At 38.8% G+C, this 16146-nt stretch overlaps 1 protein-coding gene across 1 annotated transcript in view; it reads left to right on the plus strand.

Moving 5' to 3' along the window:
• The window catches only part of USH2A (usherin), a 388199-nt gene that overhangs the window by 273488 nt on the left and 98565 nt on the right, over positions 1-16146 (plus strand). The window contains exons 47-49 of the mRNA XM_069009544.1: positions 2903-3101; positions 11234-11402; positions 14366-14587. Coding sequence (XP_068865645.1) covers positions 2903-3101; positions 11234-11402; positions 14366-14587 — 590 coding nt within the window. The remainder of the gene's footprint in view (positions 1-2902; positions 3102-11233; positions 11403-14365; positions 14588-16146) is intronic.

Here is a 16146-nt window from a genome sequence, read left to right on the forward strand (position 1 = left end):
TATCAAAATTCAAAAATACTGTTATTTTTCATGGATTTCTAAAAAAAAACAGTTCTACCTAGAAATGTCAGAAATAATTGTCTTTACGTCCTTGAGCCAAATGATTTCACTTTGCTCTCTTTCCCAAAAGAAAATACACTTCTGTGGATCAGTTTGAAACTGTTGTTTATCTCCCGAAAGTGCTTTCATGGACCTTGTTGTCTGAAGCAGATTGTTTCTGTGAACCTGGCAAGGCTGCCTTGCCTGCTTCAGTATTTTCACCTGAGTGACAGCAGTGGGACTCATCTGGCATTGGAACTATCATAAAAGGGCAGACACCTGGAGTGTTCTCTGTGCAGACAAGGATTATACCCCACCTGCCAGGTGTTGCATGTTTTTTGTCTGTGCCTACAATTTGTGAGTCTGCTTCTGTAGGTCAGGCTGTGGGCACTTCCCAGGACAGACACTACTCCAGTGCATCCCACAGGGAGTGACTGCATAGAAGGAGAGGACGGGCAGGCTCTGTCCCCATGTTCCTGCAGCTGTATCAGATGCACCACACGTGACACAGCTGCCTGCACACTAAAGTGCCCATCATGTCCCATTAAATCTGCACCTGCTCAAGAAGGTTTTCAGCTCAGCCTTCAGATGAGGGATGTCAAAAAGTCTCTGCAGTCCCATGAAAACCCTGCTGTTCTTTCTTAAATTGAGCTATGCACTGCTCTTGCTGTGTTTCCACAATTTGCCATGGGTGGCAAACATCAAGTGTAGACATAACTGAAACACCCCTAAAATTGTGAAGGAGTCTGCTTATCTAGGAACTGGTTCTGGAAGGTCATACTGAGCTTTACCTTGTTGGCAGTGGTCAGTGAACTCCCATTCCACACAGTTTCCTTGTTCAGCTGCAGGTTTGCCTGATATCAGGCTATGTCCACCCCAAATGTGTATCTATCAAATAATAATAAAGTGATTGCTTGTTAAAGGAAAGCAATACATGCTGAGCTCTGCAGAAAAAGCAAAATGTTTGAATCATTGCATTAATTCTTAGGCCTAATTTGAAATTATATTAGAGAGAAATATCACTTGAAAATCTGCAAAAAGCTGGCACAATAATCTGAAAATATACCCATGAGGGTCTGAATGAAACTTGGAGAAAGCAAATCATTCAAAAATATGACTGGGAATGCTTTCTTTGCTCCTGTGATCTATTCTGTGCAAAGACCAGGAAAGAGTTACAATGGCATTTATAAAGGTTAAAGTACTACCCTTCTTTTCCTTTTCTTTTTACCTTTATTTCCTGAAGTTTGTACAATGTATTTTCCTGCTTTTCCATTTTTAAGTGTAACATTATTTAAATGTGTGTGAGTGCATTTGTGTATGAGTTCATGTGTCCATGGTAGAATAGGTAGAGAATACAAAATAGCAATGGATGGAATATGAAATTAAATCTATGGTTCAGATGAAGACCTTGGAATGATTATGGTGACTCTACAAGCCACCTATGAATTTATTCCCTCATAGGTGACATTAATTCCTGTTCTGCAAAGGCTTATTGCTGTGTGTATTCCTCTGTTTATACCTCAAGGAAGTGAAATAATAGTTCACTTATTTTTATTCTGTTAAGATGTCAAAGTTTATCTCAGCAGCTGCTGTTTCACTGTAGCATTTTCACTTTAAATTAATGCTAATTTCTGATGTCACTGGCATTCTGACAGTGACTGTGTAATTGGGACATGGAGATTAAAAAGAGGTACTTGGAGCCTAACTATGCAGTGTTGTCAGTCCTCCTATTGATCTACATGTAGCATTGGGATCTCCTCCTCTCTACCCAAAGAGTCACAGTGAAAGGAATTTGTGTCTTATGCAAGACTCCACAGTGATTATACAAGAAATGAAGCATTCATTTGAAATATCAGTGGAAAAATTTGTATTTTTGTTTCAAATGTCCCTTTTCTTTTTTTTAAAATTTATTGTAATACTTTGTGAGATTTTGAGGAAATAGCTCACACATTTTTAGTGGTGAGAGGCATGCTACAACTGAACACGATTTAACAGTATCCCTTAAGATATTTTCTTCCTTAAGCTGATGATGGTCTGATCTCTGAAATCAGCTACAGGATTTTGTTTTACAGACAGTCTTTGCAGGCTGCTGCAGCAATACTTTTGCACTCAGTCAGAAGTCTTGAGTCTTAGTCACGATAAACACTTCTGGTTTTTACTTCTAATTTTATGTCAATGAAAATATTTAAGTACAGAAGGGAACTAGTGCTTACTGATGCTGTAAGGAGTTTTAATTCTATGCTGAAGAATACATCTCAAACAACATACCCTTTTTTTTTTTTAAGCAAGCATAAGGCAAGATTAAGACAAGCCTGTTCTAAATGGTGGCTGAGCACAGTGTGAGTAAGCCCAGAGGGAAACAGCAACAGCACTGTGGCAACAGCACAGAGGGAAAGGGATGGCCTTAGCCCCACCACTGCCCATCCTCTACCAGGTTCCTGTCTGAGAAAGGAACAGGCACACCAGTGCTGACAATAGCTATGCATCAGGAAAGGCATACTGTGTCCTTTCTCCTACCACTGAAATGGAAGGAGTAAAATGCTAGAAAGTTTATTACACTTAAGCTTCCAGAAGTGAGAATGAGATGTCATTTAAACAGCAACATTTAAGGACTTTGGTTGCATGTGTGATTTGTTTTCCTGGAGTGTTAGCACAAATTGACACTTTTTAAAAACTTTTCTACCTTTGGTTATTTAAACACCTGTGAAATTTGTTATCCAGAACATTTTAGAAACTTCAAAATGTTTCACTCCATGTGAACTAGTGCAAAGAAGAACTATTATATGCTAATCATTTAATGTAAGTAGCTATAGAGACATAAATACATCCAAAAGTTGAACAGATGTGGATTTTCTTATTGCAGATCTCTTCAAATCAACTGGGCGTCTCCAGGACAGCCAAATGGCATTATCCTGGGGTATGAACTCTTACGTAAAGCGTGGCAGAAGTGTGCTTCATCAAAGACTCCAAGGAGCAGCAAAAGTAATAGAATGTGCATCTCACTAGAATGTAAAAAGGATGAAAATATCTGTGGAGAAGTGTGTTACCATCCAGAGTCGGAGGTACTTCTATATTCTTAAGTTCTGTATACAATGAAAAATAATATTTTTAGGAATAGGTGTGTAAACCAAACCTCTCCAGTTATCAGAGGAAAGGAAGTGGAGGGTTCTGCTTCTTTTGATACTTTAAAATCAAGGCTCTGAAAGATATCTTGAAACTCTTTAAAATCAAATATGGGTGTTAGAGCTCATACAGGGATAGCTGTCTGTGAGTCAGCTGATGACAGGTGATCCTGTTACTTTAAGTCTTTGTTTGTTGACCTCATTTCTCCTTTTAGGAGAAATTAATTGGTAAGCACTTATGACTGTGTTTATTTGGTTTGGTGCAGTTTTGAAGTGAATCTCCAGATTGTTTTCATTTATTACCTGCTGGTTAAGGGTAGAAGTCATTTTAATACACGTGAATAAAATTCCTTGCATAGGAACCTGTGTTTCAAAAACCCTTCAAGTATGTTGCAGGTCTGGATGGGGATTTTGCTTTCCCAACCACTACGTGGACCACCTCACTTCACAAGCATATATATGAAGTTTCTTCCCTTCAGAAAGCTTTGCTCCGAGTGTCTAGTGCAGATGTTCATCCCAAGAATTCAGGCTATATAGGTGTTCCCAAGTAAATCACACAAGCCACGTGTCATGAAGTTTGAGGAGTGTCACCTCTGGAGTCCACTGACACGATCCCGTTGTGACAAATCCCATGGTGGATACACATAGATCTCAGTATGTATTTTTGTATCCTGCTTGGGGCAGTTGGCACCAACTTGGGAGGAGCTGTTGACTCTTCCGAAGGCAGAGAGGCCCTGCTGAGAGATCTCAGCAAATTAAGAGCTGTACAACCACCAACCTTGTGAAGTTTAACAAGGGAAAGTGCTGGATTCTGTACAGGGACAGGGCAACCCCTGTATATACATGGTAGCTCATATGGCTCCTTTTGCATAAAGTCATTGCACTTGACCCCTGAAAGGCCACAGGAAATTTCTAGCTGTATGTAGAATTTGAAAAATGCTGGCAAAACTATAAAGCTGCTTGCTGTGTGGGGGGTCATTCAAATCCTGCATGGCAAATGGTGGTTATTAACCTGGCTTGCTGGGGTTTTTTTCTCCCTCTTAAATTATTCCTTGGCTTAATGCTTAATGACCAGATTCTTCTGTAGAAAAAATCTATTTAGATTCAGCTACAAGTGGTTAGCTGTTACATGACAATGATGAGCAACTCTGAATGGGATCTATCATGATTTGTTAGATGCATTTTTAAATTATGACTATTTTCAGGTTAATCTTCATATGAGTTCCTGTTTAGGAGTAGGATCAATAGCATAGCAGGAGTCTGTAATGGTTTTTATTGACAAATGAGGTAGAAAACTCTTAGTTTGAAAGTAAGATTTAATGTCATGAAATAGTGTCTCTATTTGTCAAAGACATCATCACATGTTCTGTGACTAAAGCAAACAATATGTATTCACAAGATTCACTGTCAGACAAGACAGTAATTAAGGGAGTGAGTTATTTGAGGGGTTCAAATCAAAATATAAATTATTCTAGCCAACACAGCTTAGCTTTTGAGTTCCCTCAAAAGCAATACTATATTAAATACAAGTATTTCTGAAATCTCACAAGAGAACTATGGGAAGCCCTTTTTTCTAAAGGTAAAATTATTTATTTCAGGTTTCTGGCATGGTAGACTTTTACTACATCTTGACATGTGCATGAATTAAATTTATATTAAATTAGTTTTAGAAGTTTTCCTTTTCATTTTTATTTTTTCAGTCTTTGTACATTTATGATAATTTTGAGCTTGGAGAGCATTCATTTTTTTTATAGCTCCCTGGCTTTCTAATTTTTTCTAATTAATTTTGCATTACATTGTTCTAATGGTCTCTCTGTGTTCTCTGAGCCTGTGGTTAGGAGTGGGTGCTATTTGTTAAGTAATGGATATATAATAAATGACTGGAAGGTCCACAGGAAACTGAAGCACTCATACATAAAATGACATGGGGGAAATTTTTGTTGGTGAATTGTTTAAACTTCCCCTCCCAATGCTTGGTCTGGTTTTCTATATGTATCTTCACTAGCCATCCAAAATGTCTGTAAGAGACATCTACAGAGCTCTTGGTGCCTTTTGAGCCTTTTAAACTGGAGTTCTTGACAGGGACAGCATAAGACAGTGGCCGTCCTCTCTCATATTTTGATGGAAGTCACTGTCAGGCTTTATGCTGGTGTTTGTGGTCCTTGGATTTGCTAGTCTGCTGGACAGAAGTGAAAAGCAGCACTGACCAGTGTATACTTGTTCCAAAAGCCTCTTGTGCCAGTGCCAGCTGCACTTCATAGAACTATAGAATGGAAGGGAGTTGGAAGTTGGGTTGGAAGGGAGTTAAAGACCATCTAGTTCCAACCCCCTTCCATGGGCAGGCATACCTTCCACTGGACCAGGTTGCTCAAAGTCCCCTCCAGCCTGGCCCATTCACCATAGATTCATTGTACAGCCAAATGTGAAGAGACACCGCTGAGAATCAAATGCTGAGCAGCTTAAATAGTGTTCAGATCTAGAATAAAGTTTTGGGTTCATTTGATGATCGACTGGTCAGCAGAAGCAGGCAGTTGTATATAAATAGATCCAATAGACTAATAGGTTGTGGAGTTCTCACTTTTGCTCAAGTCACTTATTGCACCTTGTTTACAAGACAAAAACTGGATCTAATTTCCCTCTTGAAATTTTCTTGAACTCATGAGTATGAAGTGAGAGGAGAACCAGACCTCTTGTACAAAAATTATTTCAAGATATGTCTTTGGTTATTTACTAATCTTTCCTTAAGGATTTATGGATTACATTTGGCATCATCTGCTTGCTATTGTAAGGCACTGCAGAAAAAGAGGGATTTGTTATGATTCAGCTACAGAAGAAATTGCCAAAATATAATCCACTCCAGTAAAAGAAGTACCAGGGTGATTGTCAGTGTGCAGCAGAGTGGGATGCAGGGACTCTTCATCCAACCCTGGCTGAGCTGGGTGCAGACAAGTGGTGCAGCTCTGTGTGGAAGGCAGTGGAAAACAGCCCAGCTGCCAGGCTGCACTGCTGTGTGTGCTGCATTGGGATCTGGGTTAGAGCCTCTGCTTGGGACTGTGCTCTGCAAATAAACCAACTTGTTCTGAGCCTTCTGGGGATTCTCTGAAAGGGCAAGTGACCTTTTCACTAGGAGGGACATGTGTACATGCACATTCATGGGCTCATGCAGGCCTGATATTAAGCCCAGTGAAGACCAAACATTCTTCCCATCCTAAATAATGTTTGCATCAGATCCTTACTTCTTCTTTCTAGTTTTTATCCAGTTTTCTGCTTCAGTGTGAGGATTCTTTGTTATTTTAACTAAAGCTAACGTGTTGTTGAGCCTAGTATCCTTACCCTGGTGTTTAATCAGACTTGTATGGATTTATTTCTTGAGCACAGAAAGAATTTAGAAATATTTTTGTGTGTGTATTTTTGCAGAAGAGCTGAAAATACACTGTGATGTTGAATTTTGTCTGCTGCCAGGAAGATCCCTGTGTCCCGTGTACCTTTTACAGTAACAAACTGTGCTGCTTGGGTATTTCCAAGTTGCCAAAATTGTCAGTCTTTCTGTGGCTGTTTTCAGTAAGATGTGATCCATAACTCTACCCATATGTGAAGTCTCAAAAGAGATATCTGCTTACAGAGCACATACCATGAGGTTTGCAGAAGTACTTCAATTAAGGGAGTGTGCCTGAGCTTCACCCATCAGGTAGCATCATCTCAGTATCAATAGGGAAGGCATTCCTGCATTATCCATGGAGCTACTGAACTGTTTCTCTGTTGTTACTGACACCCTGAGGTGAACTCTGAAAATAATGACACAGGTACAGTGAAAATGTAATTAAAGGAGTGGCATAAAGGCTAATAATTTCTGCTCACTTTGCATTGTGAGTATGAACATCAGTGGTTAAAAGGGTCCTGACTGAAGGTGTTAACACAGCTTCAGCACTTTTTATTTTCAGGTGCAACAAGCTGTATCAATCTGCAGTTAATTAACTAATCAAATATAACTGACATTAGTAGGAAGTACAGGCTTACCCCTTTACTCATTGTAATTAATGTGCCATTTGTTAAAAACACCAGCAGGACTCTTTTTTAAGGACAGGAGGAGCAAAAACAGTGGCTTCATGGCCAGCTTCAAAAGCTGCCAGCAATGAAATGTAACACATCTTGACACTGGTGAAAGGTATCCCATCAATATTTATGCAAAATTTACTATTAATGTTCGCAATGTTGTGCAAATTCTTTTCAAGTTCTTTAAGGCTTAGAGAACCTTTAAAAATATTACACTTCTTGTTGTAACACACCTGAAAGGCAGGAAATGAAACTCATTTTAGGAAGATCATATGTAGTGATTTGTAACAGAGTAACAATAATTTCTGCTCATGGATTTTAGATTAAGTCTGTATCAATTACCAAAAGAGAACAAGTTTGAGAAAAGAAATTTATGAGTAAGTGTGCTTAGCTAAAAAGGGTGTCTATATAGATTCAGAGATAATTTAAGTAAAATAAGAATGAGCCTTACTAATTTAAAATATTCCCTCTCACATGAGAACATGATGGGTCAATCATTACTCTGGTGTTTGCTCCCCAGGCAGAAATTTTTAATGAACTCCTGTAGCTAATAGGAATTCCTGAGAGTGTTTTGTGAATTGCTATTTCACAAAGTGGCTCTGGCAGCAAGCGTTTGACAAGAAGGATAAACATGGCTGCCTAGCACATCTGTTTATTTGAGTAAATCAGTCTTAGCTCAACTGGCATGTGTCCATAAGGCCAGATAATATCCTTCAGCAAAGTCTTCAGCAAGCAGAGGGATCAGGGATGACACACTTGTAATTAAAAGAGAGTTGCATAGATAAGTTTGGAGTATTTTTAAAAATTGTTACAATATTGTGTAAGCCTGCCTGCCAGATTTGATATCTCATTACTCAGTGCTAGTGTCATGGCTGACTGGGCCTTTCTCAGGCATCATAATAAGCCTTTCTTTCTGCCCAGCCCTTCCCAGTCCCTGTGCTCCTGGATCACAGTCCCCCTATGTGCTTGGGTGGGAAGAGAATGACAGGATTGATTTGTGAGCTCCTTTGTGAGGTTCCTGATATTTTTAAGGGCTTCTGTGACAGCTAAGGATGAACATCTTGTATCATCTTCATAGAGAGTAAAGATCTTCTGGTTACCAAGTGTATGTTGAGCATTTGACCCTCTTTACAAGGGTGAGATCTCCTACCTGCCTAAAATGTTGGTGGCACCGTATTTGTTCACTCCAAGGCTTCTGCTTCCATGTGCAGGATAGCACCACCCAGTTGGGACTGTCACATTTAGATGTAAGAGGATGAGCTAATAATAACCTTTTGCCACTGTAACTTTCAATCCATCTGATTTTCTTCTTTTGCTATGATGCAAGTTTAGCATTACTTGAATGGGTTTGGGTTTTTTTATGGATTGATAATGCAGAATCCTTGGGCTGAATATCGATGCAAATAGTGTCTCTAGAGGACTGCCAAAAAAGTGTTCTTTAGCAATTTACAGCTGACTGCAGAAGATGTTGTGAAACTACATAATAATGGCACCAACTGTATCACTTGGCAATGCCAGATGAGAGTCTGAATGTGTTTTAGAACTGACTGGGCCCCTCTTTGGAAACTGTCTATAGGTTGTTGAGAAATACTGAGGTTCTTACATAATTTTTAACAAGGGAAAGTAGCTGCTGAAACTACTGTAACACACCTGGATGTACAGCTGGGGATTTTATGTGGGAATTGAGGAAGAAAAGGAGAGACACCAGTAATAATGCAATCTTACAAGCAGAGTTTCAAACTGAATGCTGTAGAGTTAGTACTAAAATGGCTCTCCCAGTGTTGGTGTGAAATACACAGAGCAGCCCTTTCTATGGAGGATTCATGAAAGAAGTGACATTTCCTAAAACCAGAAGCATCTCATGGAAAGCAAAATGACTGCTCAAGCATTTGAGCCTGGATAAAGCCAAAGATGTGCAACTTTCTTTCTCTGAAAGGTGGAAAGACTGCGTTGAGGTGAAATTTGAGTGGTGGCCATCACTAAAAAGAATGAAAAATGAAAAATGGCATGACAAATGAAATACATGAAAAGAAGAGGTGGTATTGGGCCAGACAGATCACAGAGGGAGACACCAGATAATCCTGAGTGGCACAAATTGGGACCAAGAATGCCTGGGGAACATGTATTTGGCCTTTTTTCATTCAGGCAGGTACAGAATTTCCGACTGGTGTCTCAAGCTCAGGTTGCAGTAAAACAGATAAGACAGGGCATTTTTACAAATGTCAAGAACTGTTGCTAAAGGTGATCTATTCTGAGCAAAGTGGCACAAGAGAACTTGGGTTTGTGTTTTTCAGAATGCTTTTAAGTGACTTGGAAATACAGAGAGACCAGGTAAACTTTTAGGTTTCTTTGGAGCCAATTGTAAATGAAGAAAAACTCAGCCTGGAGTGCATGCCAGTCATTACAAAATATCCAAAAGCTAGGAAGCAGGGAAGAGATGTAAAGCAGAGTTTTATTTGACATCTTAGCTAATGATCTGGAAGAAAGAACAGTAGGTTAATTAAATTCATAGATTGGATTATATTACCAGTGACAAAGTGGACAGCAAAATAATATAGTACGGCCTACAGAGATACAAAATTCCTGAACAGAAAAGGACAAATTGCAGATACATTGGTAGTGTAAAACACATGCTGAAGGGGAAAGTGTGCTGGAAAAGCTGAAAACAGTGTCACAATTCAAAGCATATAAGGTTATAAAACTTAAAAATATAATAAGGAAACAGGAACCTCTGCTGTCCTACCTCATGTTAATTGTGGGTTACCTGTTGTTTATGTATTATAAATTGCAGCTTCAGAACCCAACCTAATACTCCCAAGGGTGATGGAATAATGGCCATTCAAAAGTGAACAAAACAAAGCATCATCCATCTGAAGTCAAAGAGAGTTCATGACATCAGAAAAACAATATTTTGTGTGTATATATTTTTATTAACATTATCATTATAATACAAAATAGATGCCCTGAGCCTATTAATACACATTTTAAAAAGTTTTTTTTCAGGTAGTAGTTAAAGTACCTAAGTAAACAAAAGATCCTTCAGAGGAACACTTCCTTTCTTTGTTGCCAAGCTAACCTGATTTAGGACATGGTAAAAGTCAGTAGTGGAAGAGGTCCATTTCAAAAGAAAACAAAGGAGGAACTCTGCTCTAACATCTGTGCTCTCCTGCCAACTCAGTTTCATGTCTAGCTGCAAGAAGCTGGTATAAGTTGCAATGAGTGAAGATTCCAAGTTTACCATTTTTATGGTTATCCTACTGACTGTGCTGTGTGATTTGCTGGGTATTCAGTGTGCTACTCCATTGACACAGGAGTAAGTGTATAAATAATTATTTGATTGTTCAAGCATATAATTTTCTTGACAGCACCTAGAAAGAAGTCCACAGTTAAAAGGCCTTTTCAAAATTCATTTCCATATAAATTTTATTTTTAAAAGAAATTCTTATATAAATACTATTCTCTTGAGATCACCTTGTGTGAAGAACTGTGGTCAAAAGTAAGTGATTGTGTGCTATAAGAAAAAAATTCCGCTTATTTTTATGTGAAAGAAAACCCAAGAGCTCATATTGGGAAATACTGTTTTTTAGTTGTAAGGGTTTCATCATAAATGAAGAAAAAAAAATAAACAAGAATTGGAAAGAAAAAAAAAGGGTCAGGTGATGGTAGACTAAATCCACATATTGCAATCTACTCCACATTGAGAGACTCAAACAGCCTGCAATCATGAAGATGATTCGTATTAATGGACTATTTTATTAAGGGGCAGTATGGTTGAAGGCCACAGAATAGCAGCATTCTGTCAGATACACAGTAGTTTATTGAAGTCTGATAATGCTGGAGGGCACAGAATTTTAGCCAAGTTACATTTTATTTGGCTGCAGTCATATTAGTGTCTGCACTAGGATACATGTTTTCATATTCATTGTTTTGCCAGACAACACATTATGTTCTGTTTTACAGATATTGCCTTACTGATTTTCTCTTATTTATTTATTTTTTTTTTTTTTTACTACTTCTAGGTATGTTGTAATGGGATTCTGCACGACAATAAACCTGGCTTCCAGTGCTGTGAGGACAAGTACATTCCATTTATTCTTAATTCACCAGGGGTTTGCTGTGGTGGGCAGATACATGCTGTGCAACCGAAACATCAGTGCTGTGGTGGTTATTACACCAGAGTTTTAATAGGTAAGAGACAGCTCCTTTCCACTGCTTGAATGAAACAAAACAGCAAAGTGGATATATTTGTTAAACCAAGGAGAATGAAAACAGTAAATGTGAGATTTATCAAGATTTCTAGATGCCTTTGAGAGTTGTGTTCAGTGAAAATTGCACTCACTTTGCCTTCTAAACACAGTACACTCTGTTTACACAAGAAAGGCTTAATTGATGAAACCTGATGATTGGGTCATTTCCCAGAGAACTAATTTATGCCAAACTGTACTTAATTGCAGTAAGTGCTGCATAATGGGGAGGGCAGTTCTGCTTAATAGGAACACCGTCAGGCAATTTAGTGGTGAAGTTTAGTTCCCTGCTTGACTTGACCCCACATGATTTTCCATAGCCATTTCTGTTGTGGAACAATTGTTAGCATTTGGTGTTGATATTCTGGATTTCATCACTTCTACTTGTTTCTACATTGTCTACCCTTTGTTTCTACTAATGTTACACATCAAAGTATACCTCCCACGTGCATTAACTTTGATGGTAATTTATCCTTTCCTTATTCTCAGGGTGGTTTGGGAAGTTTGCCAAAACGGTGCTTCTGTGTTACTGTCCAGAGTTCCATTTTCCAGTTTGTTGGTGGGTCGTTGTTGACAGGGAAAGGGAGAAAAAGGGGGAGGAGAGATCCCTTTTGTGGGGGCAGTGTTCAGAGCATATAACTCTTTGTAGGCAATTGTCAGGTCAGGAGCTAAAGTGCTTCCATTACTCACAAGCTGGCACACATTCCGTGGGCTCAGAAATGCTTGACATTTTGCCAACACGTTCAGCACATCCCAAGTTCTGATCTTTTGAAAAGTAATTCATCTATCACAGTATTAGAATGCCTTCCATGATGTCATCAGAAAAATGCTATCACATGGAAGAACCCGAGAAGAGTATTTTGCTGACCTCATTAATCTCAATGTACTGAAATGGAGAGATTATACTGTGACCTCTGTCCCCATCCAGTGGTCTGTGTTAACTAGCTTAATGTTGTTTGCATCAAGAAAGAAAAGCATAGTGGAACAAAATGTCTTATGTCTGAATGTAGTTCTTGCTCAGACAGCAGTCCACAAGCATGAAACAGTGAATATCTGAATACGATTTTAAACGATTTTTTTTCTAAGTATACTTGCTGTATTATTTTTCTATACTCTAAAGGGCAGCAACATGAACACTGTTGGTCACTTTTTTCTTTTTTATTTTTATAAATATGCTAATAACCTCAAGCTAAGTGTTAATGTGGGTCATTCTTTGATAAGGATAACAATTAACTGGTAAGACTGCATAGTAGTTTTCAGAGGCAGAACATTTTCAAGCCTAGCTTGGAATGGATCCCATTTTGAGAGGTTAATGAGAAGGTTACTGATCCTTTGTGTCTTATGTCTAATAGTTCTTTAAAAAAAAATAGTTTTAGTTCCAATAAATGTAAGCTACATTCTGTGTTTTAATACTTTCTCTGTGTAGCAACTAAATTAGCTTCTGAGGAATGCAGGAAAATATGATGAAGTACCTAGATGGATTATATCTATTATACTCTAAAAATTTGTTCTCATCTTTTTTTTTGTTTATTATTGACATTATTTGATAAAGTTATTTATACAGGAAACTCTCTAAGCATACATATTTCCCAGATGTTGTTTGGCCAGCTCGATAGCTCAGGATGTGCTGAAGCACACTGGGCTTGGAGGCATGAAGATTACAAATTAGGAAGGCAGAATCTCAGTTTCTGAAACAGTAGTGCACAAAGAAGTGCAAACATCCCTCCCAGAACTAAGATGGGAGGCAGAACAAACAATGCTGCCACCACCCAGGCACCGCTTTGGCAAGGAATGTGGGGAGAAGGGAAAACACTGTTCTCCCTCATCTGTTACAGTCTCAGCACATCTTTATTTCTGACAAAAGCTGCACTGAGTTTAGAGCTGTCTGTTTCTAATTCCCAACCTTTCATAAGAAAAGAACTTGAGATAGTGCTTTAAATGAGAAAGATGAGTTTTAAAAATCAAAACACATTTCTTTGATTAACATTCAGGAATCAAAATACTTCAATCGACTCTACTACCCACCTTCAATAGCAAAACAAAATCACTCCCTCCTTCCAAATGACATTTGAGCCACAAAAAACATTAGAACACAGAAAAATAATATAAAAATATTAGAACATTCAATCAGATCAAGTGCAGACAACTAGTTAATCAAAACTATTACCATTTATCAAAATTTTTGTATCCTTTATAGCAGTATGTACTTTGCTCATAGCCCACAGCTTATTCCAGTCCACCCAACCCCACCCCACCATTACAGTGTCAGTCTCATTGGCAGTCTTATCCTAAGGTCTTTTCCTGCAAAAGCTGAGATTTTGCTTAAGTAGCAGCCAAGTTCATCAATTGTGGTGGTGGTATTTAATTTTTAAAGTGAGTTTAATCCTTAAATTCTCTGTGAGATGAAGTCCTGAGCGACACTCAAACATGAAAAATGCTTTAAGCATTGTGAATTAATTCATCAAAACAAGTTTGGGATGATTTTGAAGGAGACAAGAAAATTTTTTGTCAAGAATAAGTAGGCTGATGGTTCTGTTAAACACAGGAAGAATGTGTTCTCTTTACTGTGTAGCTGCAACTGCAAAAGGTTTTCAGCTGTGGAATTGTCATATGCACAGACATTATTTTCATTGCTCTTCTCAGCTTTGTCTCTGTCATGCTTGTGTTTTGATATCTTACAGGGTCTTGGGCCTGAATTAATGAATTCACATGTCTTTAATCATTATTACAAATGAATATAATACTTTTATAGCATTCTAAAGTACCAAGTGGTTCCGTGCTTTCACATGGAAAGTTCTGTACATGAAGCTGTGTGAACCTAGACTTGTTGCTATCTGATGAAAGCCTCTCAGGAATTTCAAGAGCTATAAATGGATAAAATCTTTAATTGAATTCTTATATTGACAGGAGAAGTATGCTGCCCTAATGAAGAGGAAAACAGAGTTTCAGTTGGAATTGGTGACTCCTGCTGCCAGGGAATGCCTTACTCCACATCAGGCAATCAAATCTGCTGTGGTGGATCCCTGCATGACAGTTTCAATCAGCAGTGCTGTGGTGGAAGGGTCGTGAGCATGGACTCTGTCTGTTGTGGTGATGAAAAGAAAGGGACTGCATACAGGCCTCTCACAGGTAAGTGAGAAGTCCTCAAGAAAAAAAGGTCTTAATCTTTCTAAATCTCTTATGACACCAGCTGTTCAGAAGTGACACACTCAGGTTTAAAGTGTGTGTGCCAATTTGCTCAAATGTTGTTGCACTTTAGTCACCTATTTTGCTGTACTACAAAATGCTGAGCACTCAGTACCCTTCTTTGCCTTTGTGCAAAAGCTGCAGGGGCTGGAGAAACCAGACAATCCAAAAGGACTGAATGATCTTTCCTTATGCAAGTCAGGAAAAAGTCCCCTCTCAATGAAGTTAGATTGACCACCTTATGCCACCATGCATCCCAGTGCAGGGATTTTCAATTTGCTCTGGAAATGCAGGGTTAGTCACCTGGAAACTGAAGATTGCAATGCTATCTGCTTGGTGGTCTATGTCCCTCCCTTGTGTTCATCCCTTTCATGGGGGTAAACCTTTTGTAGTCTAAGAAAAACTAATCCCAAGCACTACTCCCTGGCTCATCTGGTGTATCCCATTAATTTCTTGCAAACAACAGGAAATTTCTCCATCATTCAGAGGTACAATCTGAACCTTACTTCATCGTAAAACACTCCGTGACTATCTGATTACAGAGATTGGAGGTATTATTACAAAACCTATTCAGATATTTTCATGTGTCTTTTCTTTCCACAGTTATTAGACCAATTATACCCCGTCAGCCTTAGGCTTTCTCAGCCTGACAGAAAGACTTCAGAAACTATTGTGGTCTCAAAGGGGAGCCAGATTACAAAACACAGAAATAGTGAAGGTTTAATACCAGCTATGCTTGACACACAGAGCTGAGTGATGGTGTGTGCCAGTTCTAGCCTCTAGTTGTACAACTAAGAATCCTAATATATAACTAAGAATCCAGATCTGAAGGCTGAGCTCTTCCTTTTCCCAAGAAATAAGGTCTGTCTTCAGCTCATTTTTTGTATTCCCTGGATCCTTCAGTGGCTGTGGTATTGGGAGCATCCTCGTTGGGTGCTGGCTGTCAGGACAAGTTAATCAGATGAGCATTGACGTGGTTTCTGTGGTTTCCACGCTATCCTTCCCTTCTGGTGGTGACTCATGGTGTGTATGCTGTGAGCAGCACTGCTTGCATGATTTTAGCTCCCTCTCCCTGTGATCCCTAATTGTGCTTGATCTACAGCATCCATGCTCACAATACCAGCTTTGAGCAAGGCCCTCTTGCATAGCCGCACATTGTGCGGCTGCCACAAGACAGGGCTGGCTCATAAAACATCTCTTTATGTACTTTATTACTTAAACTCTTTTATTTGCCTGCAGGAGCCCTTTAACAAAATCACATTGAATTGACTTTCTCACACCAAATCAAATCTCCCTGGTCCCAGTTCAGTTGTCTTTGTCAATATGTATTTTATAAATGGAGTGAATTAACAGATGCTGTTGGAACAGAACTGCTGGGGTAGCGTTTATGTTTTTACTGCTCTCTCTGGGCAGATGAGTTGTGTAGGAGTGTAATACAGGTATCTTGGGATGAAAGTTATGTTCTTCATTTCAGTATATATGTATTCTTAACAGTTTTTTTT

The sequence above is a fragment of the Aphelocoma coerulescens genome, chromosome 3 (genome assembly GCF_041296385.1).
Source record: "Aphelocoma coerulescens isolate FSJ_1873_10779 chromosome 3, UR_Acoe_1.0, whole genome shotgun sequence".
NCBI lineage: Eukaryota > Metazoa > Chordata > Aves > Passeriformes > Corvidae > Aphelocoma > Aphelocoma coerulescens.